This window comes from Lingula anatina, chromosome 1, assembly GCF_051362555.1.
Source record: "Lingula anatina isolate TDL-2025a chromosome 1, LinAna3.0, whole genome shotgun sequence".
Taxonomy (NCBI): domain Eukaryota; kingdom Metazoa; phylum Brachiopoda; class Lingulata; order Lingulida; family Lingulidae; genus Lingula; species Lingula anatina.
In genome coordinates this window covers 3,866,044-3,889,532 of record NC_141767.1, presented here as the reverse complement: position 1 = coordinate 3,889,532, position 23,489 = coordinate 3,866,044, and the positions used below count along the sequence as shown (strand labels likewise).

Sequence of the window (23,489 nt, the reverse complement as noted above, 5' to 3'; positions counted from 1 at the left end):
TCGGTTTTCACCTTGATCGGTTATTAAACCTATAAAAAAACACATAAAATGACTTTCGAATACCTCGCTGGTATATCGAAGGCAAAAAACAAAATAAATAAATAAGTAAACAAATAAATAAATAAAAATAAAATAAATAAATAAATAAATAAATAAATAAATATAATAAAAAAATTAGCCCTCAAAATCGGAATTTAATGAAACCTCCACAGGTAGGCCTGTGTGTAGATCTATAGGGCCTACTTCATACACATAACAGTAGTAGGCCCCCTATATGAGTATGATTAGGCGCGCATCTCTAAACGTAGTCTGCATCAATTACGGAATACAGTACATACAGTGTATAATATCTTCATTTTTATGAAATTCGTTTTAAATCACAAAGGGTCAAACACAATTTTCATCAGGCCTATAGTAAACCAGTCTGTTTTTCTAAATTCATTTATATGTAGGTGGTTTTCACTAATCGGCTGATAAATCAATCAGGGTGTCAGGTGCGCGTGCCAATGCCGGTCTCGTGACCATCCACAAACGTCAGAAAAGACACGCAGTTGCAAAACCTTCCCATCTCGTTTTTAGTATTTTGATGGTAATTTCTCTCTCTCTAATTCTAACAAGATCAATGGTGTGTTCCCATAAGCTGGGTTACTGAACAACCGACTGGAAAATGGGTCGCACTTACAAGGTGCTTTTGGCAGTTGTTAATCGAGTGAATAAAACTACCCATAGTATTTTTATGTCAGCGATTAGTTTGAACGAAAAAGGGTCTACGTTTCTGTCAAATACAAGTTTAAAACAACAACAGCAACAACAACAGCAGCAAATATTCAAAATTTATTATATCTGTACAATTGGCCACCTTGTGCCAATAAGCTAGTGTAAAAATGCGTCTGTTGGTAAATTAATTTCCTATCAGAGCTTATTATGAAATTTCGAGGCCTGGGAAATATGATCGAGTGCGTTAACAAATTGTGATATATTAATCAGTGCACAACTAGTTGCAAAAAAAAAAAAAAAAAAAAAAAAAAAAAAAAAAAAAAAACGAAGGGCGATCACAGAGAGTTAAACAAGTCAACCGTGTATCCAATGGACCAGATGAATGGTTCGAAAATTATATACGCTTAATGTTTCATTAAAATTAAATTACCATAGCTGTTATAGATTATAACTTGCATATAAAAAACCTCGTCACAGAAGCATGTACCAATAAACAAAAGTCATCGTAACACATATCAGCGCCAGGTGTGCCTTGGCAGTGTTCCCAGCGTTGCAGTAGTCTGAAGTGCAGACACATTGGTAATATTCCCCAGTAGTGCCGCTTGCATGGTCACATTTGTTCCCAGGCCTGGCTGCGCACCGTCTGTGAATGGACGTCCTCTCTTGAATGGTAATAATTATTAAATTAGCTTGAATCAAGACAAAGAAATTCCGAGGAATAGCCCAAATGATCACCCTTAACTTCACTTTCTCTAGGCCTACACAACAAATGCACTATGTCGCCGCTCAAGAAAAAGCTGAGTAGTTTCTGATATAGAAGTGATCCGAAAATAGATACTGAACCTCGTGGCGCGACACTTGTATTGAGGGCACTTCTCAGGGCATGTCAAAAATTAAAAAAAAGAAAAAATCGAACCCAATGACTTTCGAGTGGGCTTTGTAACGATCGTCATCTCTGCAGCCCATAAAGATATTATGAACGTGTTTTAAGTATTTCATTAGTTTAGCCAAATTACCGGTTACACGTATTTTTACTACAGGAGAGAGAGAGAGAGAGAGAGAGAGAGAGAGAGAGAGAGAGAGAGAAGGAAGAGGAGGGAGGGGAGATACCTCCAACTGGTGTATTCGTTTCCTTAAAGCACCCAGCAAGACACTCCACTGTCGGCTGACTTTGATATCCATCATCGCAGTCGTGGCAACTGTAGCACGTTACGGAATCCGCTTAAATTTTAGCAATGCATACAATGCAATCAATGATTTCCTAAAAAAAGATCTTCGAAAGCGCTTTTAAACGAAAAGAAAAATATCTACCTGAAGACAACTTCATGAATCCTGTTTCTAAGGTTATATGTTACAACACGGCAACGCTTACTGGGTTTAATGCGTTCTTACTTATCTAAATCAATATACAGGTCCACAGAGACCAATTTGAAAATGCACTTGGGACTTATGCAGTAGATCGGTATATCATATGCAAAGGACACCTTGGGTAGAATTCTGCAACAAGGGTGATACGCATTCCAAAAAGATGTGCATTTCGGTTTATTCTACTACTTTAAGCCTTTAAAGAAAAGTCATCAATCAAGATCTACGTACCATATTGGACCAACAAAGAAAACATCACGCAATAAACCAATATTTCCTTTGGTTTCTTCATCTTGTGGTAAGAGGGAAAAATCGTCACTCCAAGAGTAAAAAAAAAATCCCAAACAGAAGGCTCGTTACATTCCAGCTTCACACTTCAGCGCCTAAATGTCTTCCTTACACCTAATTAGCGGATGGTTTATGTGGTTAAAGCTAAGTAAATGATGCCGGTGAGTAGCAAAGTATGTTTTGCGTCAAACTAATTTGAATTACAATATCCCAATTTCCCTGCGTTTAAAGTGCACGGAGCAAAAAAATCCGCATATACAGGCTGTGGTCTGCGTTATCTATAGGACGCACGCGTCTCAGTCAGCTGTCATCTGGGAGGCAAATGAAAGCTGAGCTCGCAATTATTTTTTTTTTGTGATTGATCATTTTTACTTTCAGTCAGAGTTACATTAAAAAATGATTACTCTCTCAGTGATAAAATCCATCTCGTTTACAAAAATGATGTCTATTTTATTCATGGAATTCGTCAAACTGCGAGTCACGCTTCATGGCTGTAGAAATATTAGGCAAGAAAATTGATCCAACGACCAACAAAAGCAAAGGGTCTACATGCTACATTTATTACCATCAAGCTAGAAGTTATCAAACATAAGAAACTTCTATCACAGAAACTGCAAACGAATCTGATAAAAAATTTTAAGAGATTCTTACAAGAATCACATAATTAATTTTCATATAGTAATATATAAATAATTTTAATTTTCACTAAAGTGATTAGTTTCTTTCACAAAAATGTAAATACAAAAACTGATCAAATGATAAATATCATGGTAATGATTCCTTATTACTTCTGCTATAAAATTTAGGCTTACAATTATAATATTCCATCATATACATAGCAAACCGAGTCCCAATCTTGATGCTATTGTAAAGCATATTTTTGGCAGTGATAAAAATCACTTGGTTGAAGGCTTATAATAAGACAATTATTGCATATTGCTGCAATTTACTAAGAATGATGGTCAATTTTCTACAAATAGGGCTATGCCATAGACTATTACTAATATTGATTTTTTGATTTTTCCATTTTTACCAATCTAGCTAAAGATACATTAGTGTGATTGCTTTTTTTCTGGATATGAATAAATAAAAAACAAATGTGAAGGGAGAATATTATGAAATGGAGAAGATCAGTAACCTAATTTTCACCCAAACTTCAACCAATGCTACATCTATAACTAATTTCGTAATTGGGATTAATTTTTTTTAATCAATTCAAAAAATAGTGCTGTGATGGTGAAATTCTAAACATCAGTCCATTTTTATATGCTACCATGAAGACAAAAAACAGCATGACAATTATGCATCAAAATTTGTTCTAAATACACAGAAATTTTAACTACTCAAAGGGAATAAAATAATATTAACTAAATATGTATCCATAATAAGAGTACATAACAAAAAGCAGCTTATGAGATGAGATTTTTAGAGTTCTTAATATATAAAAAATGTACATCTGCCAACTAACTGACTTAAGATTGTTTATAACTTCCATACATTCCATAACTGTCTGCACCAGAGAAGTGCTGACTTCCGTACGGGTCGCCCTGGCCGACCAGATAGGCGTGGTGGTTGTCGTAACCCTGCTGCTGGGCTTCGTAGCTCTCAGCACTGTACTGGCTCTCTGCAGCATCCAGCATCAAGCCCTGACTGGAAGAATTGTATGCTACGCTTTCCTCCAGGACCACCTCGGCATGGGGGGAATGGGCATGCTGGTCCCCAATTGGCATCACAGTAATCTCACCAAACGCTCTGGCTGTGTGGTTGATGGCTGACAACAAGGGCGCTGCAGAGTTAGTGCTGACCAATGAAATGCGTCTGTCGAGGCTCATACTTCCACTTCTGGCATTCTCGTCTCCCATCAGCTCATGTTTACGCTTCATCTCCAAGGTGGACATCCTGCGGGCAGCGTTGAGAGCAGATTGACGACGCGCACCTGAAGCCCTCTGTGCCTGCCCAGACATTGAGGAGGTTTCGATATGCCCCAGGAGATCCTCATGGCTTCTTGCTCCATACAGATGAGTGGGCACTTGAAGGTGGGAGTAGCGCCTGCCCTCTAAATGTCCCGCATCAGACATTCTACGCCCATGGGGATAGCCACTGATGGCAGTGAAGCCGCCATTAGTAAACCCAGTACTGCCGCCTCCTCCAGCACTGAGCTGGCTGACCTCAGACATCCTCCGGCTTTCTCTCACTCCATTATGATAGCCACTGTCTGAGCTGGCATCTATCAGGCTACTGTGTATGCTGTGGACCTCTTGTCCATTCAAGTCTAACACGCGGGGCATGTCCTTTAGGTGGATTTCTTCTGAGATACGACGGCTGTCCCCATAGCCACCGTTCAAACTGTAAGCACTTTCTCTTGCCAGAGAGTTGTGTTTTATGTACTCCATTGCTGCTTTTTTCTCTCTCTGTCGCCGTCTTCTCCTGAAATTGGCAATTGAAATGCTATTCATTATGAACAAAATAATTTTAAAATATATCTGAAGTTTGAAAATACAGCTCAGCTCTTTACATTTCAATAACTTTCAAGGATGTAACAGTGAGCCCATAGTTGCACTCGTATTTCAACATAATGCAAACATTTTTACAATTATAGTCCCAGTTTTCAATGTGTTAGTGTGATTGCTGGTTATGTCAAGTTGTACTTACTTTCTACAACACCATGCACACAGCAGGCATAACAAGCAGAGTAATAACAACAGAGCCAAGAGGCCAAGGAGGAGAAGCCCTGAAAAACAACCAAGTGCTTGACAGTGGTGAAGATCATGACTGGTTGTTTACAAAATAATTATTAAAATTTATTTCATAATATTTTCTTATAGACTGCAACAGTTATACTCATGTCTCCTACAACACACCATTTACAGAGATACAGAAAATTTATAAAATTCCTGGTCTCAACTGTTTAATTGATGCATTTTCTCTCTTTCTTACTAAAAATCAGAAAGTAACAATCTCTTTAATTTAAAAAATGCTTACTTATCAAATACTAAACAGCATCTAAATATTATAAACATAATAGTCAACTTACACCACCATTCATCCCAGAATGATTTCTGAGAGGCCAGAGCTGCTTCTGCAACCACTGTAACAAGAGAAAAATGCCTCATTATCATTCATATTCTAGATACAGGAGGAAAATGAAGGCATTTATGCATAGTTGTCACTTCAAACAACAAAACCTATGGTACTCAGCTAGCAATTTCAAAGGGGGGGGGGGTCTTTTTATGAAAAGCGGACCTTTTTACATGTCATTCAATTAATACAATTTACATGATGTCGAAATCTTGTATGATGCTGTAGGATGGCAATAAAAATAAATATATCCCTAAGTAAACTGTCTTTTAGAAAATAATTCAGAAAATATCAAAATATTTCATTGTAAAAAAATTAAGTATGTACCACAAACGCCTCCTCCATTCTTGAATCCATCTGGACATGTACATACTCCATTCGTACATATTCCACTGGATACACACTCATCCCCAAAGAAGCAGGCCGCTCCAAGTGCAATAAGGGGCACTGCATGACAGGAAATAATTTAAAAAAAAAACAAAAATTAAAAAGGCAAAAAAGTCTTCGTTTTACTTCTTAGAAGTTACTGCCTGAATGTTCATCCTTTACCAAAAATCTACTCCAAGATACTAGTTTACAGTTATAAATCGACATATTTCAAACATGAATGAGATATGACTTTAGACACAAGTAAAATCAATTGAAGATACATTTCAGATTGTTCTCTATACTTTATGAACATAATCACGATATCAACATTATCTCTTACCACAGCGACCATCTTTGGCATATGTTGTCCCATCACAGGAGCAGATTCTATTATAACAAGTGACATTGCTTCCAGAGCAGACGTCACCTGGCTGCTGGCACCATGCTCCCAGGACCCCATGTGTGACACCCACTGCAACACACACACATAAACAACACTCAGGATATCTTATATTTGGATATACTTATATCTATTCTGAATTATCGTAAATGGATTATGTTGTGTGTCTTGTGCCAGTCAATTCAAAAATGGGCCTTTTAACTTCTTTTACTTAGGAGATACTGATTACTTAGGAGATTACTGAGATTAAAATTCTTAATGGCAGGTTCTAAACTTCAAAAGAAGCTTAGGAATAATTAATACAAAAATTCCAATTTAATCCAATCCAAATTAAACATGTTAATTAATAAACAAAGTTCTCTGTATCTTTTAACCTACCACAAGTTTCATCTGTGGCACCATAACCAAACTGGCAGACACAGGAGTCGTCACGGCAACGCGTGTATTGGGCAGCACATCTGCCACTAACACATGCTCCATGGGCAAAACCATTGGTTACTGAAATGGGGAAAAACAAACAATGGTCAGAAATACATTCCATTGACTGAGAATAAAAATATTAACAAAACAACACTAAATAACTAACTAACTAAATGAATAAATAAATAATCAATTTGACTCTCAAATCAATGCTGTATACAACATACAGCATGTGAATAAACTCACTGCAATCTTTTTGTTTTTTTTTACAATGGAAATTATTTTATAATAAGTAGAGCCTGCATTTTTAGCTCCTTCAGCCTGACATAGCCTTGGAATTGCTTACCCATTGACAATTTTTCTAAAATTTCTCATCCAAAAAATTTATGGAAGTGATATTTCTCTTTTGACAGACATTACTGATTGCACTTACCACAAAACCCATTCAATCTTTTCTGATGTTGCCAATTACCTCATACTTATGACAGCAATTTCAAGCAGATGATAGTGATTATAATTTCCACTTACCACAACAGCCTATAAATCTGTCGTGAAATTGGTTACCAAGTGAACCTAAAGCAATGTCAAGCAAGATGATAGTGATAATGGGCTCCACTTACCACAATGGCCATTCCATCTAATCACCCCATAGGGACAGTCACAAATACCAGCTACACACTGGGAGAACCTAGGGATACATTCATTATTGGCCAAACATGGAGCCCCGGCCGTTCCAGGGAGGACTGAAAATAGAGTGCATGATACATTACATATGGTATAATATGTGACACATGGCCATTCATTACTGGGCACAAATGGTGCCCTGCCATTCACAGCGTAAGTACAAATTTACCTTTTTATACTGAATATATGACAACAGATGTCTGTCTAAATATGAATGATATATGCATCCGTTTGCTACCATGCAAACAAAATGCCCCAATTGTTTCAAGGATGGTTCTTGAAATGGAGCAACCTGAATGTTAGAAAAATTACAGAATTTAAAGTTCACTTTTTTCCATTTCATATTTTGTAACATCCTGGCTTGTATTATAAATTAAAATAATAGTTTTGATTAAAAAATAACAAAAAAGATTAACTTACTACAAAACCCTCTAACCAGCACATGGTCAGCCAGACATCTGCAGGTCCCCTGTGTACACAGAGCATTTTCCATGCATTCTCCATCTTTAGTACAGAAAGCTCCAATGGCAGTTCTTGCAACTGAAAATTGGTTACACATATAAGATGGATGATTTTCAGAACTTACTGTTTCTTTCCAAAAATAATGTACAAATTGACTAAAATTCAGACCATATGCACATCATGAATATTATAACAGCTAAATCAATTTCATCATCAAAATTACCAAATTACCAAATATCCCACTGCATCAAAGTGCACTTACCACACTGTCCAAGTTTAGCATAGAATCCTGGCTGACATTTGCATACATTGAGGTCAAGGTCACACCAAGTGTTTTCAATCTGACATGTGCCATCTGGCAGACAGCTGGCTCCCAGGGTGCCTTGCTGAACAGCATCTGAGAGAGAAAAACAATCATATCAGACTACATCAACAACAATATTCCATCTGGCCAAACACACACCCAAATATCATATAGCAAAATTAGGTTTATTGATTATTTTAAATTATCATCCTTAATTAAAGATACAGAATTTTTTTAAATTTCATTTGCTCTTTTAACAAATACCCAGAAAATGATTAAATTCAAATGACATTTTCTTTTCAAAATCCTTAATCCGACTTACTGCACAGATTGTCCCTGTCTACCAGGTAGCCTTCCTTGCACTCACAGAACCCTCTAGTAGAACACACAGCATTCTCTACACATCTGTCTTCTGTTGCACTACAGGGCTGACTAACCTTCAGATAGGGCACTTGATAAAAAAGATACACAGAGATTAACACATACCTGAAGACACTGAAAAAGTTTAAGAGTTTAAGAGACTTGAAAACTTGAAAAATTTTTTTTTGCATAAATAATTATCTTTCCATAAAAACTGTCAAAAAGCCTATATTTGGAGTCTTACCACAAGTTCCTCCCTTGTCATAGAAGCCCTCCACACATTGGCACTTATTGGTATCTATGGCGCACTCTGCATTAGGTACAGCACATATGGCACCTGCCAGACAGGGGGCAGACGGAGCACCACGGCGAGCTATAACATGATAATATAACCATCTTTAAGAACATACATGGAACATACAAGTATTATATGTAATCTTTTAGCAAGCAGAGATGCTCAAATGATCTCCAAAATGTCAGTGAATATAAATATGAAATATTTATCAGGTACATTTTTAAATTTTTGTTATCAACTTTCTGAGCATTCATAAATTTAAATGGTTTCCTTTTTTATTTTCAACCATACTATAAGTAAACACGAACAAATACTGGCTGTCAAGTTCCAAAAAGCATGGAAACGTACTGCAGTGACCGTTGATATTTTCATGTCCTGTGACACAGACACATCTGCCAGCACTGCAGACGGCATTCTGAACACACTGCTGCTGTCCACCACACACATCACCAGCACGGATCTTTGGAACTGAAATTAAGAACATTTTCTTAAAATCTGCAAATTTCTTTTCTCTCTTCTTTAAAATATTTGAAATAAATACAGTAAGAAATATTTATTTCTAAAATGCTATTCCACTGTATTTTTTTTTCATTACATTTTTCATATCCAATGAAAAAGAGTTATCAATTGCTCTCAACACCAACCCTCTTGATCTAAACTGGCAAAAAAAGAAGAGGCAGAATTTTTTTATGATATTTCTTTGATACATAGACACAAAATATTCTATATTGACGCAAAGGGAGAAAAAATGAATGCCATATTTGATTTCATCAATTCTTTTCTAAATGAAGACATAGAAATAAATATCTTAATACTTAAAAAACCAACACCACTTACCACAGACTCCATTTCTACCATAGAACTCAGCCTTACAGATACAGAAGTTGTTCAGGTTGCAGATTGTGTTGGCCACAGTGCAGGCTCCATTGGGAAGACACTGGGCATCCAGGGTCCCCAGCTTTACTGTAATATAAACCAATTGAGTTTATAAAGTCCCTTAGTTAAATTTTACTTGGCATAAGAAAGAAAACTGGAAAAGAAACACTTGAATCAGGCATGAACCAAGTAGAACAAGATAATCATATACACTGTATATGTATACATGTTCAAATATCTTCACCTTCCTTGCTAGATTATGCTCTAAAATATCCAAACTCAAAAATGGAAATTACAAAATATAAAGCAACACTGGATTAAAATATTCAGATAAGTAACTGTAGAAATCTGAGAACTGAATGTAAATGTAATAGTTCATTACAAATTATAAAATGTCACCAACTTTCTCTCAATGACAATATTAATTTACAATGTCTAACTCTACTGCCTACTTACCACACTGCCCATTCTTGCTTTCATATCCGTCTCTGCAGTAACACTTGCCAGCAATGCAGTCAGCATGGTCAGTGCATATGTCTACCCCAACAAGACAGATGTCTTCAGCCGGAAGTTTTTGGTCTATATGAATAAGAATATAGATAATATCATCATTTTAAGCATCATAATGCAGTCAACATGTAAATGTATAAACACCACCCCATCAGGCATGTCTTTCTGGTCTGATCTATGTAAAATTTCATTATACTTATCATGTTATGTATGCATTGTTCACAATTAAAAACAAGTGAAAATAAATCTTTACTATATAAACAAAATATTTCATATATCTTTTGTCACACCAAATGTAGAGTAAAGATGTAGAGCACCATGCGGCCACTCACCACAAGTATTCCCCTTCCTGTGGAAGCCAGTCTGACACTGACAGATGTTCTGGTCATTACACTGAGAGTTGGGCACTGTGCAGGCCTGGTTGGGCAGACATGGGGCTCCCAGATTCCCTCGCTGGACTAGAAATTACCAAGAAAATAGAAAACATTAGAAGTATTTGGAAGAAAAGTCATCATATCATCATTTTACACCTTAAAAGCAGAGCCCTATTCAAAATTAACTGTAATAAATTTTGTCAAAAAGAGTGAATTGGTACATATTTATTGATGTTATATAAGTTCAAGAATCAGATAAATTAAAATGATTTTAATTATCTTTCAAAAATGGTCAGATTGAATGCCTTCTAAACTTACCACAACGCCCATTAATGTTGACATAACTGAGTTCAGTCCTGCACATACAGATGCCATTAGTACACAGAGCGCCATCTATGCATACGTCCTCATCTGTACAACTTGATCCTGCCATCTGCTTGGGAACTGGAATTGGTATGATAACAATTTTATTCAATGCAGCATGGAAAGATTCTGCTTTCTGATTTACAAAGAGCATATTATTATATGTTAAACTTTAAATAATATATTTCCAATACATCTACGACAAATTTTTCTGAAATCTGTCTCTGCCACTGACCACATCCTCCATTCTTTTCAAAGTAATCAGCCGGACAGCGACACACTCCATCCCCTTGACACTCCGCATTCCTGGTAAGACACGTGCCACCTGGACCACACGCCACATGAAGGCTGCCTGGACGCACTAAAATTACAGAGAAGTCAGCTTCTTTATTTAATTACAGCAGCAGGCAAATGTAAAGACAAAATTTCATCTTTTGTTTACAAGCTGTTGTGCATAAGTTTTTAGTTAAAATAAGGAAAACAAGGCTATAATAATGCAGGCTTGACAAAAAATTTCATCATCATATTATATTTTCTTTAACTTTGTAAGGGATAAAAAAAACTTAACTGATAACCAAACACCAATTGCTTCTTAATAATCCACAATCTCTCAACATTGCTTGTTCATATTCACTTTTAAAAGTTCTTACCACAATGTCCGTCTGCTGGGATAAGGTTTCCAGTGCAGACGCAGAGTCCTCCAATACATGAGGCGTCATTCACACACTCTGAGTCTGTAATGCACTGGTCACCAGGCTGAATCTGCTCCACTGATAAGGAGACATAGTTATCAGTTATATGGTTATCAAATATATATATATATAGGGCTATTCTGTGATTAAAATGGTATAGGGTCATTCAATTTTTTAAAGAAATTACTAGATTTCTCAATTTACAGTGTTTAAAACCATTGTGTCTGAAAATGAAAAAAAAAAAAAAGGATGAAAAAGAGTTCTTTTAATACCTGTGCCACTCATGAAGAATACAAGTATATGTATACTTACAGCACTGTCTGTTTGACGGATAAAATCCCAAGGAACATTCACAGATCCCTGCAGCATTACAAGCAGTGTTGTTCTCAGCACAGTCAGAGTCCAGCTGACAGGGAGAAAACAGGCTACCCACGTGTTCTGATGACAGCAAAAATAACAGATAATTAAAACTTATAAAAGAAGTCAAATGTCTTGTTGAGGTATGGAATTAACTTCATTTAAAAATGTAATGTGTACATTGTGTTTACAGCTTGTTTTTTATTGAAATGCAAAACCTCAATATCTATCTCATACAATTATTTCTGTATATACACATAAAAGCTTTGGTGTAAACAAATATACTGTAATGGTGATTTGGTAAATGTATAAATATTTCTACAGTATAAATTATCTATAACCTACTAAAACTGCTATCTACAATCTTCACTGCAGTTAAAGCTTCAGTTCATATTCCTATATATATATTTCTTCACATTATCTTACCACACATCCCATTGAGAGGGAAGTGATCTCTAATACAAGTACACTGCCCATTTAGACAGGAGGCTTGGTCTACACAGATATCCTCCTGTCCACATGGATTCCCTGCATCTATCTTCTTAACTGAAAGCAGACATCAACCTTGCTAAGGACATGGTAAGATATGACATTAGAAGTTTTTATAATGTTTGTGCAGCACATTTAAATTTAGTCACTTCCAGTTTTATGGCAAAAAGCTTAAGTCAATATCATGTAATTTCAACATCAAAGGAATATTTTAGAAACTAAAATTGTCTTCCCTACTTGAATTTTTATTTACTACAGTTGAAAGATCATCAGAAGTATCAGAAATTGTTAGCACATAAACTTACCACATAGTCCTCCCTTCTCAAAGTACTCCTTGCTACAGCTGCACTGACTGTTGGCACACTCGGCGTTCTCCGTGCCACAGGCGGAGTCATACGGACACCTGGCACCCAGGGGAAGCTTGGGCACTAGAATATCACAGACATTTGTGACAAAATATAATATGGAGCCAAACATATATACATATATGTTTAACATATAAAATGTAGCAAAATTGCTCTCAATACATTGAAGATTAAGGATAACGGTTCATCAGATCAGTCAACCAAAAAAACTTGACAAATGGAAGACTGGCTCCTAAGAACAGAGGGATAAATAAAGAGAGCGAAAAGCACATCTTTGCAAATCTTTAAATCTCAGTATTTTAAATTTAAACCTTCAACAATTAAATAATTCTATCAATGGTTTACTTACAGCAGTATCCTCCATTATCAAAGCTGTCAGGTTTACAAAGACACACTCCTTCAGAGCAGACAGCATTGTCGTCTGCACACACATCACGGAAATCACACCTGACATACAGAGGGATCTTAGGAACTACATACAAATGAAAGAAAAAGAGAAATGTGCAGTTTCTTATATAATAACATTAAGTGATAGGAAAAATGTAAGTACTTAACAATCTTCTTTGAATTATTTCAACATTTTTAGTGTATCAAAAAAAAGGTCATCTTGTTCTCTCTTACCACACTGCCCCTCCTTCTGGAAGTATCCTGGCGTGCACACACACTGTTTCGCCTCGGAGCAGACGGTGTGTTCTGGCGTACAGCCGCCATTACGTAGACATGGCCCCAGCAGTTCTCCTTCATTACCAGATGTGCTCTCAGGCTCTGTGATACAGTTATAGTTACTATAGACAACTATGTCTTCTCAGTGTAACAGAGAGTTAAATTAAAAAATATCAATTTAAGAATATCAATACCATTTAATAAATTGATGAAAACAGCATTTATTCTTTGTCCCATACTGCATAAGAGTTTAAATTCACATGATTTAAATTCCTACGGTGCCAATATTTCACAAACATAAATGCATATAATGCTCATAATAAAAATAACAGTAACACTATTTCCTTCTATAATGTAGCTGTTAAATGTACATCTTTATGTACTACAAATTTACATTACACTGCCCTCAAGTTTATCAAATTTCCCCCAGTGTTCATTCATCTTACCACACTTATTCCCATTGAGAGCAAAACCCGTCCTGCATTTACACACTCCCTGCTGACAGGCAGCAAACTCAGATTCACAGATGTCATCCAAGGTACACGCAGAGTTCACAGGCACAAGGCGAGCTGTGGGTGGAAAATTTTTTTTTTTTAATATGTAACTTTTTCTAAACCAACAGAAAAAAACATTCCTTGAAATCACACAAATTAGACTGAATGGGAGGCAAAACATCACAACAATTTGATTATTACACCATTTTATTTCAACTGTGCCCAGTTTTATTTATAATTAACCTTTAATAATCTTTAATAATCTGAGTGCCCTTTGTGGAATGTGCAATGCTTATTATAATTAAACCTACCACATCTCTGAGCTTGTTGTACATATCCAATCAGACAGCTGCATTCTCCTCTTTGGCAATCTGCATTGGGGTCTGCACATTGGTCTGCAGGGGTGCAGGTAGTTTTAAGCTCTAGCTTTGGAACTAATACAAAAAACAGGGGTTAGTTCTGCTAAAGCATACTGTCACGAAAAAATTAATGTATTAACTATACCTTGCCAGGAATTACATTGAAAAAAATGTAAAATATAGCTAAAACAATAAATACAATAACTTTACTTTCCTAATGCATATGCCTTTTTTTCAGAATTAAATAACGACAGGAAATAGTTTTATATGAGACCTCTCTCAATTGTGAATCTGATATTATATTATATTCTCCAATTACCTATGAAAAGGTTAATAATACTATCAATATAAATGTATAGAAATGGAAGGTTTGACTTACCACATACATTTTCCAGGAGGTAGTGAGTTGACTGACAAATACATACTCCATTACCACACAGAGAGTTCAAGTCCACACATTGGTGTTCAAACAGGCAGGAGTCTCCAACCAGACCTATAGGGACTATAATGAGAGTGGGAAATTTGAGTAAAACTGGGCTTTTTTGTACAGAAACATTATTATTACATACTTAATAATAATATTTTTGAGACCTGAAGTTCTAAATTTAAACCGTATGAATAAATAAATAAATAAATTTACACAGTTAATTTTCATATCACCCACAGCAAAAGTGATACATCATATGTAGTGATTATTCCACATAATTTTAAAAAGAGAAATATACAGAACTATGACATCATTAATCAAATTTCTAAAAATCATTTTAGGCATATAAAGGTTCAAACAAGAAGAAATGAAGAAGAAGCAAAGACCTACCACAAATGCCCTGTTCAGGTCTGTATCCCAGCTGACATGTACAGATTCTGTTCCTACACACAGCATTGGGGTCTAGACAGGCATTATGGTCCCCACAGGTGCCTCGCAGGGGAACCTTGGCAGCTAGGAGAGGAGGATGGTGAAATAATGATTTCAGACAACTTTTTTTTTAAATTTTGATTATGATTTACATGATATTTTAGCTTAAAACTGTATATAGCATGGTAATAAACTGTAACAGAATAGTAGAGTCAAAAAAGAGATTCAATATTTATTACAATTTATATTATATCATGCCTGGTTATAAATCTACTTACAGTTGGTTTTTACCTTACCCATGTATTTTCAAAAGATGTTCAAATATGCTATAAAAATGCATTGGTAATATCCTACCACAGAGTCCGTTAGAGTAGTAGTAGTTTTCCCTGCACACACAGGTGCCCTGTAGACACACAGAATTGGGAGCAGAACAGGACTGAGCCACACTGAAATCACTGGTACAACTGCCAAATAAACTACCCACAGCTCCTAGAGGTTCTATACACAGGGATAAATGACATGAAATTACACAGACGTACTATGTCAGCATAACACCTGATATCTTGTTACATACAGGGACAATTCATTAAGGGGGCAGCAATGAATAAATGGAATGCATTTTCACTTTTATTGCATATTTTAGTTCTTTCCTTGGGACTCTTAAGATGGAACTGAAGACAAATCTATTATGGAAATTTTAATGACCCACATGCATTTTAATGACTTCTAGTATATTTTATAAGTAATGAAAGAACTTTCAAATGTACATATATCAAACTTTTACGAATTTTCTTGAACTTATTTGGATTTTGTACTCTAAATGACTATCATTGTTATATGAAAAAATTAACAAATAAATTTACTATATTGAATTAATAAAAGTCAACAATACACTTTATCACTTACCACATACGTCTCCATTTTGTTGGAAGCCCTGTCTACACTGACACTTCTTAGATATGCATTCTGCATTGAAATTATCGCAAGCATCTCCACTGTCACACTTCATGCCTAGTAATACCTTTTTCACTATAAGAACATTGAAAACAAGAAGGTTTTAGATTTATATCAATTTTCCTTTTTCACTTATAGAATACTGAAGGCAAGTTTTTAGATTTATATCAAAATTCATTGAAAAATTTAAACCTTTGAATAAAAATCATTTTGAAATTTTTTCAGTATCAAAGACAAATCAGCTAAAATGAAATTATTAACAAAATTCATCAATTTCTTACCACACTTTCTTTCTTTCAGATAGTGACCTTCCTTGCACTGGCACCATATTCCATTGCAGAAGGCGTTCTGGTCCTGGCAGACATCACTATTGGTGGAGTGGCAAGCAGCCATAGTGGGATGCTTGGGAACTGAAATATGAAATAAGACCAATTCAAAAAATACTATAATAATAAGATATTAAGCAATACCTCACTGATTCTTCCAAACTTAGAAATCTGTAAAACATTTGAAAAGTTTAATCAACACTTATTGCAACACAAGCATGCATCACCTTCATACCAATATTCCTGACAGCATATCAAAGTTAAACTAGTTAAATGTTTTATGGAGCTTTTTGTTAATCCATTGCTACAGTGGCAGAACATACAATGTGAAAAATATCACAAACTAATAAGTAAAATAAAAATTGTACAATTTCCTTACTGCATCTCCCATTCTTAGGGTAGTAGCCTGGGTGGCAAAGACAGAGACCATCTTGACAGAGCAGAGACCCCTCCGTACAGGAGCCTCCATCCAGACAGGGGGAAAACAGGCCACCTTTCACACCTAAAAAGACATTTAAAGACTTCTGATTGCCATTATGGTGGATTCTTTTTTTTACTTTTTACTGTTTCATTCACGTTAAACTCAACCTTTATATATATCAAGACATTTATTAAATTTTTAGTGATATTTTTTCCAATTTTTTTCTCTAAAGACCACTTACTACAAAACACCCCAAACCCATGTGTCTGGGGTTGACACTGGCAGCGTCCTGAGACACAGTGAGAGTTGGCAGCATCACATTCTACATCAGATATACAACGTCCCTGCAGACGTTTCTTGGCAACTGGATATGTAAGACAAATGGCACAATATTAACTGATGGATAGGAAAGGGAATTAAATGTACTGTCAGAAAAAATGACAAACACTGCATTACAGTGAATTTTTTGTCTGTGATATTGTCTGATATCTATCAGAATTTGTAAATTTTCAAGACCTGTACCTTAGACCTGTATGGTGTTTAAAAAACTAATATAGCCTTTCAGCATCCATTCATGTTAAAAAAACATAACTGTGATAAAAAACTTACCACACTGAGTGCCATCAGCATAGTATCCATTCCTACACACACATACTCCAAACTAGACAGGAACTGTGTCTACTTACCACACTGAGTGCCATCAGCATAATATCCATTCCTACACACACATACTCCAAACTAGACAGGAACTGTGTCTACTTACCACACTGAGTGCCATCAGCATAATATCCATTCCTACACACACAGACCCCTGAGGGAGTACACTGCATGGTGTTGATGTTAGAACAAGCCACTCCATCAACACAGGCTCTGAACAGCTCCCCTGGGGCACCAGGCAACACTGCAATATACACAGATGAATTACTACACATGAAAATACAATGATTTTCAATACAGCCTTGCCCTTGCCAGATTTGTAAAAATTGTTTAAAATTTAGAGAAAAGAAATGAAGATGAAAACAAAATAAATACATAACAGCTTTTTCCTAATCTTGAACTTAAAAGCATGCAGGTTCAATCTAGTTCAGTTGCTTGAATTTAAATCGATGGTTTGTAACCATATAATATACACAGAAATTAATCACAAATTTCAAAAACTTAGTTTATTACAAAATTATATTTTGTTAAAACCTAAATCCTTTCTCAGAAACTTTCACCTATGAATCTCCTTTTTCAAAACTTCCAAAACATTTTCATCAATAACAAAATATTTTTGGCAATATAAATCATCATTTCTGTTTGATTTAAATCATTTACTACCATTTTGTTGTAAAGGAGTGTCTATTTCAAATCAATTTTATATTAATTGTTTAAAAACAAAATCAATAAACTATGGGCTATTTTCCTTTTATAAATATAAAAACAAACTGACATACCACAGACTTTGTTGACCTCAGTAAATGCCTCTTTACAGACACACTTCCTGTTCCTGCAGATGGCGTTCATATCAGAGCAATGGTCATCTGCTTCACAGTCAAAGTCCAGGGGCTTCTTGTCCTCTGAAATAATACCAAGATTCCTTGAATAATTATGCTATTTTTCGGTAAGCAGGATATTTTCAAGTAGAGCATAATCATATATTTTTTATAAAAGCATAGGCTTAATTGACCTAGCTAGGATCTTAAAAATCCTAGATTAATAGGGCCTATGCTTTTATAATAGGTTATAATAGGTTTACCAGGTTACTACTGACAAAAGTAAATGTTTAACATAGTTGAAATATCACTGTTATTTGTTTATAGATTTATTTTTCTGCAGAATGAATACTATTACTGCAACAATAATAAAGGTCACAGAGCTTATTATAACTGATTAAGTACTGTTACAAAATATATATTTCCTTGTATATTGCACCTAAAACTGATAACCAAACTGAATGTTTTATTAAAGACTTCAAACCTACTATAGTATGTTACAACAAAAACAACTAAAAGTCAACTCAGTCAGTCCACTCACTGCAGGTTGTCCTGTCTGGATAGAATCCTGGTCTACAGACACACAGTCCATAGTTACAGAAGAGACCAGAGGAGGAGCAGTAGGAACCCGGGAGACATGGAGCATTTCTGACACCACGAGGCACTGTAATGATCAAATTTGTAGTTATTATCAGAAAAGTTAAGTGTTACCCTTGTAAAAGAGGCCTTCCATGCTTCAATGCCCCATCAGTGCACCATATGTGTTATCAAAAAAACATGTTAAAAGACTACTTTTCACTTCTGTTTGGTGATAAGGTATTAAAGAAAGTGTGATAAACTCTCTCTCTGTCTCTCTCTCTAAAATTATCTAAAGGATAATATGCCACAAGAGGTTCACATACCACATGCCCCATTGACAGCATAGTGTGTTGGCTGACATGAACACAGTCCATCAGTGCAGGCTGACAGGTCATCCTCACATGTATCCTGCTCTGTACACTTCTCTCCCAGGGCAATCTTACGCTCTAAAATATACGTAAAGGTTTCATGCAAAAATATGCATTTTTTAAAAAATCTCATGAATTTCAATTTCTTTGTTTCAAATGCGTAAATATCACAAAATTCCCTTTCCTCTGTCAGCAAGGTGTCAGTATAATTGCTACATGAGACATTTTACAATCTATATAATCTCCACTCACTGCACATCCCCTGGTAGCTGTAGCGTCCCTCCCTGCAGACACACTGGTCTCCAATACACTGAGCGCCCTCTATATCACACGTCCTGTCTACTAAGCAGGGGTACTGCAGGGTGCCTCGCTTACCTGAAAATACAAGCTTCATGTTGTGACCAGTTTTAATTGTAAATTTAAAATTGTTCTTTATTCTTTCTTGTGGATTGTAATATCATATTATATATATATAACATCAGTTAAGGTTCACTTAAAAACAGATAGTATTCTCTTAAAGGATTTTTTATCTTTAGACTTGGCATACATAAGAAGAAAAATATATTTTTATAAATTTCATTTGTATTCTGTACATAAAATAAATAAAAATCTGGAAATTTACCGCATGCCCTGCCTGCTCTAAGATATGATGGCTTGCACTGACACTGTCCGTTCTGGCACTCTGCCAAGGAATGAGCACATACACCACCTGGTGAGCAAGCATCACCAAGCTCTGGCTGTGGGACTGAAACATTAGATGTTCATACAAAGAATATGGTTATGCACTGAATGAAGACATAAAAAGAAAGTAAGCCCTTTTACAGATTAAGGCATATTCCAATTCTAGATGGTATATAAATATTTCATTATATCAGAAAGCAAGCTGGGTTAAAATGTTCTTTGTCTCACTCTATACATTAATTCTTTATCAGAGGAAAAACAGAAGATTGAATTTGTCAATCTTCTAGACATAGTTTTTATTGGAACTTACCACAAACTCCATTCTTGATATAGAAGCCATTTTTACATGCACATACGCCATCTATACATTTGGAGTTCCTGTCTCTGCAGGCCCAGCCTAACAAACAGCTGCTTCCTACCTCCCCCTTAGCAGCTGGGAAAGAAAATAAAGGATATATGTGCCTTTACTTACACCTATCATTCTGTGCCTCGGATAACCAAAATTGGGTTACACAAAACACAATGTCTAGTATATAAAAGGAAGAAAATTATCATGAACGAAACTTTACTTCCAACACAAGCTGGTATTTTGTAAATCAACAATACTTACTACAGGCATCAGTGACGGTTTCACTGGAGGCAACATCATAAGAGGGATGACACAGACATGAGCCTTCAATGCACTGCCCATCATTGTCATCACACAGTTCTCCATTCTCACAAGGGGGAGCCACTTGTACCTTGGGAGGCTCGGTGGGGGCTGCCTCTGGAAGATCAAGGACTCATTGTGTGACTAAATTTACAAATTTTTTTTTTACCTTACATTATCTAACAAATAATAGCATGCTGTAAAATATTACATGTGCAAATAATGCTGACAATAAATACATTACAGCACTGCAGAAGTGTCTGCACAATCACTGAGCTAATAAAGTCTATCCTTACCACAGAACCCTCCAACATCCCTGAAACCTTCTCCACATCGACATTTTTCTTCTTTACACTCTGCAACATCATCCAGACACTCTACATCCAGTACACAGGGGAAGTTCAGCTGCTTCTTGGGGTCTACAGAAAAATAAAACAATACAGGTGTATTTGTCAACACCTTTGAGATACGTACTAAATGTTCAGCACCTACAAGGTTAGAGCACTTACTTTTATTATTGGAAAAAACTTTTTTTTTATTTTACCATTATCTCTTTCAATATATTTTCCTAGAATCCAATATTGCTCTCTGCCAGTATAATATACTAAAAAAGTTGCTGTCACTCACAGCAAGTCTGTCCATCTCTGTAGAACCCAGGGCTACACTGGCACTGCCCGTCCTTACATTCTGAATTCACTGTGTCACAGGCTTCTTTACTGGGACATGGTTCACCTAGTTGCTTCTTAGACACTAAAAGTAACCATGAAGGAAAATCTGTTTCATATCTAATGGAAGTGTGAAGGGACTTATCTGGGCTAAGAACAGTCTAGCCATTGCAAGCAAATGGCTACATTTTTGGAAAATTTGAATCTTTAATTAACCTATCAGGTGCAGTTCAATAACATTCTAATTCATAATTCAGTTTCATCTAAAAGTTTTTCAAAGTGATCAGCAAAGTTTGAAGTCCACCTTTTTATGCAATCTGTAACTTACCACACTTGAGCTGGTCCTTAAAGAATTGCTGCTTGCAGACACACTTGCCATTCCTGCACTCTGCATTCTCTGTGAGGCAGGCTTTGTTGGAGTCACAGTCACCAGTAAGACCAGACTGGGGGACTAGAAGATAATACCACATTGTCAAAATATGATAATATCTATTGAACGGTTTGTGTAAAAGGTGATGACAGTTCTACATGGAAAGGAAAGAGAAATATGCTAACGTAGTTAATGATACTGAATGTCTATTGGTAAATGGAAAAATGCACAATACTTAAATTCTGAACAGGTGCTATCACACAATACTGAAATGCTTATGAATTTTCTGACCAACTCACCACATTGGTCCTCATCATAGTAGTAGCCAATACTGTATTGTTCTGACTAACTCACCACACTGATCTTCCTCATAGTAGTAGCCAATACTGTATTGTTATGACTAACTCACCACATTGGTCCTCATCATAGTAGTAGCCAATGCTGCACTGACAACTGCCCTCTCTGCAGGCACTGTTCCTCTCTCTACACTGACCATCAAGAGTACACTGGGAGCCCTGACCACCTTGCTGAGCTATAATATACATATATCACATGACATAGGGGCTATAAAACAGTATATTTATACCCTGGTAAATAAGATGCATCAAAACATATTTAAACATACTGTTTTTCGGTATGAATATACCAGTGAAAATAACTTCTTTTATGAAAGAATTTATAGTAATATGAAAAGTCAATTAAACAATGTTAGAAAATAAATTTCTGATGAAATTTCAAACTAAACATACTGGAATTCTTTAGTCTATTATGTTGTGAAAGAAATAAAAGTACCCAAATAAATGAAATAAAATTTAGAATCTCATGATAAATCTAAATTTGAACAAATATATTTTCTATAAAACTATCTGAGAGGACACCTACTGCACAGTTCTCCATTTTGGAAGTATCCTGATTTACACTGACATCTACTGTCTATACAGTCAGCATTGTCCACACACGCCTCTGGTGAGCTGCAGGAGTCATCGACTCCAACTTGTTTGTCTACAACATAATATGATCAATTCATTTGCTTTGATCTATTGCTTTGACAAATTTTGTTTGAAAAGGAGCTATAATTAAACTATGCCCGATGGGAAATTTGAACTATGAAGAAGAATTAATAATTTTCATTTTTATTAGTCTACCTACCACAACGCCCCCTATTGTTATAGAAGCCTTGCTGGCAGACACATTCCCCACTTTTGCAAGCAGAGTTTTCATTCAAACAAGCCTCGTCACTGACACACCTGCCCCCTAGCACTGTCTGGGGTACTGAAAACAAGTGTAAAACTAAGTGTATACCCACTGAAAATACACATATAAAAAATGGTTCATAGATTTGTCTATGGCAAGAAATGCAAATTAAAAACATGACAAATGCTGAAAGACAAATGCAGTTCTCAAATTGTGGTAAGTGTTAGCTAAACTAAGTAATTTACTGACATTCTTTAAGAAAGAATTATAAATTTTTTAGATTTACAAAACCTTCAAACTGTTTTCAATTGTTTTAGTAATTATTTCTTACTAAGAAACATGATCGTAAGTTATACTTCTGACAAACTGATGTGACTCTTACTGAATCTTGTATAGTATGTCATTGGAAAGTAAGAGCAGAAAACTTACAGCACTGGTCTCTGTCCCTGTAGAATCTCTCCTTACAGGCACACTTATTGTCCTTGCAGTAAGAGTTGTCTGTACCACACACTTCATTGGTCAAACAAGTCTCATCCAAGCCAACCTTGCGACCTGAGAGAGAAGTCAATAACACGCATCGGGACAAACAGAAAGGGTAGGAAGTAAGAGTTTTCAAAAGATGGTTTAAGTGGCAAAAAATTGGGACAATTTACTATGATATTGTTAG

At 35.8% G+C, this 23,489-nt stretch overlaps 2 protein-coding genes across 3 annotated transcripts in view; both read right to left on the bottom strand.

The window, feature by feature from the left end:
- Positions 1-135: 135 nt before the first annotated feature.
- LOC106172107 (uncharacterized) lies at positions 136-2,654 on the bottom strand. Its single transcript, XM_013552702.2, has 3 exons — positions 2,314-2,654; positions 1,828-1,938; positions 136-1,379 (listed from the first exon to the last, which is right to left on the bottom strand). The coding sequence occupies exons 1-3, from the start codon at positions 2,372-2,374 to the stop codon at positions 1,189-1,191; spliced, it is 363 nt and encodes a 120-aa protein (XP_013408156.2). The 5' UTR covers positions 2,375-2,654; the 3' UTR covers positions 136-1,188.
- Positions 2,655-2,909: 255 nt separating this feature from the next.
- Positions 2,910-23,489, bottom strand: part of LOC106175736 (uncharacterized) — a 51,509-nt gene continuing 30,929 nt past the window's right edge. Inside the window, exons 55-101 of one of the 2 annotated variants that reach the window (XM_087011424.1) lie at positions 23,252-23,374; positions 22,778-22,900; positions 22,511-22,630; positions 22,038-22,160; positions 21,587-21,709; positions 21,221-21,343; positions 20,890-21,012; positions 20,555-20,710; positions 20,255-20,377; positions 19,886-20,008; positions 19,516-19,638; positions 19,219-19,341; positions 18,858-18,980; positions 18,278-18,400; positions 17,605-17,742; positions 17,083-17,205; positions 16,800-16,922; positions 16,376-16,504; positions 16,047-16,169; positions 15,495-15,638; positions 15,102-15,224; positions 14,664-14,786; positions 14,237-14,359; positions 13,878-14,000; positions 13,390-13,533; positions 13,118-13,240; positions 12,709-12,831; positions 12,341-12,460; positions 11,870-11,995; positions 11,516-11,635; positions 11,101-11,226; positions 10,821-10,946; positions 10,461-10,586; positions 10,075-10,197; positions 9,580-9,705; positions 9,091-9,210; positions 8,692-8,820; positions 8,410-8,538; positions 8,046-8,180; positions 7,742-7,861; positions 7,258-7,380; positions 6,596-6,715; positions 6,158-6,289; positions 5,776-5,895; positions 5,405-5,458; positions 5,023-5,101; positions 2,910-4,797 (exon numbers count right to left, since the gene is read on the bottom strand). In XM_087011424.1, coding sequence (XP_086867550.1) covers positions 3,843-4,797; positions 5,023-5,101; positions 5,405-5,458; positions 5,776-5,895; positions 6,158-6,289; positions 6,596-6,715; positions 7,258-7,380; positions 7,742-7,861; positions 8,046-8,180; positions 8,410-8,538; positions 8,692-8,820; positions 9,091-9,210; positions 9,580-9,705; positions 10,075-10,197; positions 10,461-10,586; positions 10,821-10,946; positions 11,101-11,226; positions 11,516-11,635; positions 11,870-11,995; positions 12,341-12,460; positions 12,709-12,831; positions 13,118-13,240; positions 13,390-13,533; positions 13,878-14,000; positions 14,237-14,359; positions 14,664-14,786; positions 15,102-15,224; positions 15,495-15,638; positions 16,047-16,169; positions 16,376-16,504; positions 16,800-16,922; positions 17,083-17,205; positions 17,605-17,742; positions 18,278-18,400; positions 18,858-18,980; positions 19,219-19,341; positions 19,516-19,638; positions 19,886-20,008; positions 20,255-20,377; positions 20,555-20,710; positions 20,890-21,012; positions 21,221-21,343; positions 21,587-21,709; positions 22,038-22,160; positions 22,511-22,630; positions 22,778-22,900; positions 23,252-23,374 — 6,623 coding nt within the window. In that variant the 3' untranslated portion in view covers positions 2,910-3,842. The remainder of the gene's footprint in view (positions 4,798-5,022; positions 5,102-5,404; positions 5,459-5,775; positions 5,896-6,157; positions 6,290-6,595; positions 6,716-7,257; positions 7,381-7,741; positions 7,862-8,045; positions 8,181-8,409; positions 8,539-8,691; positions 8,821-9,090; positions 9,211-9,579; positions 9,706-10,074; positions 10,198-10,460; positions 10,587-10,820; positions 10,947-11,100; positions 11,227-11,515; positions 11,636-11,869; positions 11,996-12,340; positions 12,461-12,708; positions 12,832-13,117; positions 13,241-13,389; positions 13,534-13,877; positions 14,001-14,236; positions 14,360-14,663; positions 14,787-15,101; positions 15,225-15,494; positions 15,639-16,046; positions 16,170-16,375; positions 16,505-16,799; positions 16,923-17,082; positions 17,206-17,604; positions 17,743-18,277; positions 18,401-18,857; positions 18,981-19,218; positions 19,342-19,515; positions 19,639-19,885; positions 20,009-20,254; positions 20,378-20,554; positions 20,711-20,889; positions 21,013-21,220; positions 21,344-21,586; positions 21,710-22,037; positions 22,161-22,510; positions 22,631-22,777; positions 22,901-23,251; positions 23,375-23,489) is intronic. The other variant, XM_087011431.1, reaches the window with a different exon arrangement.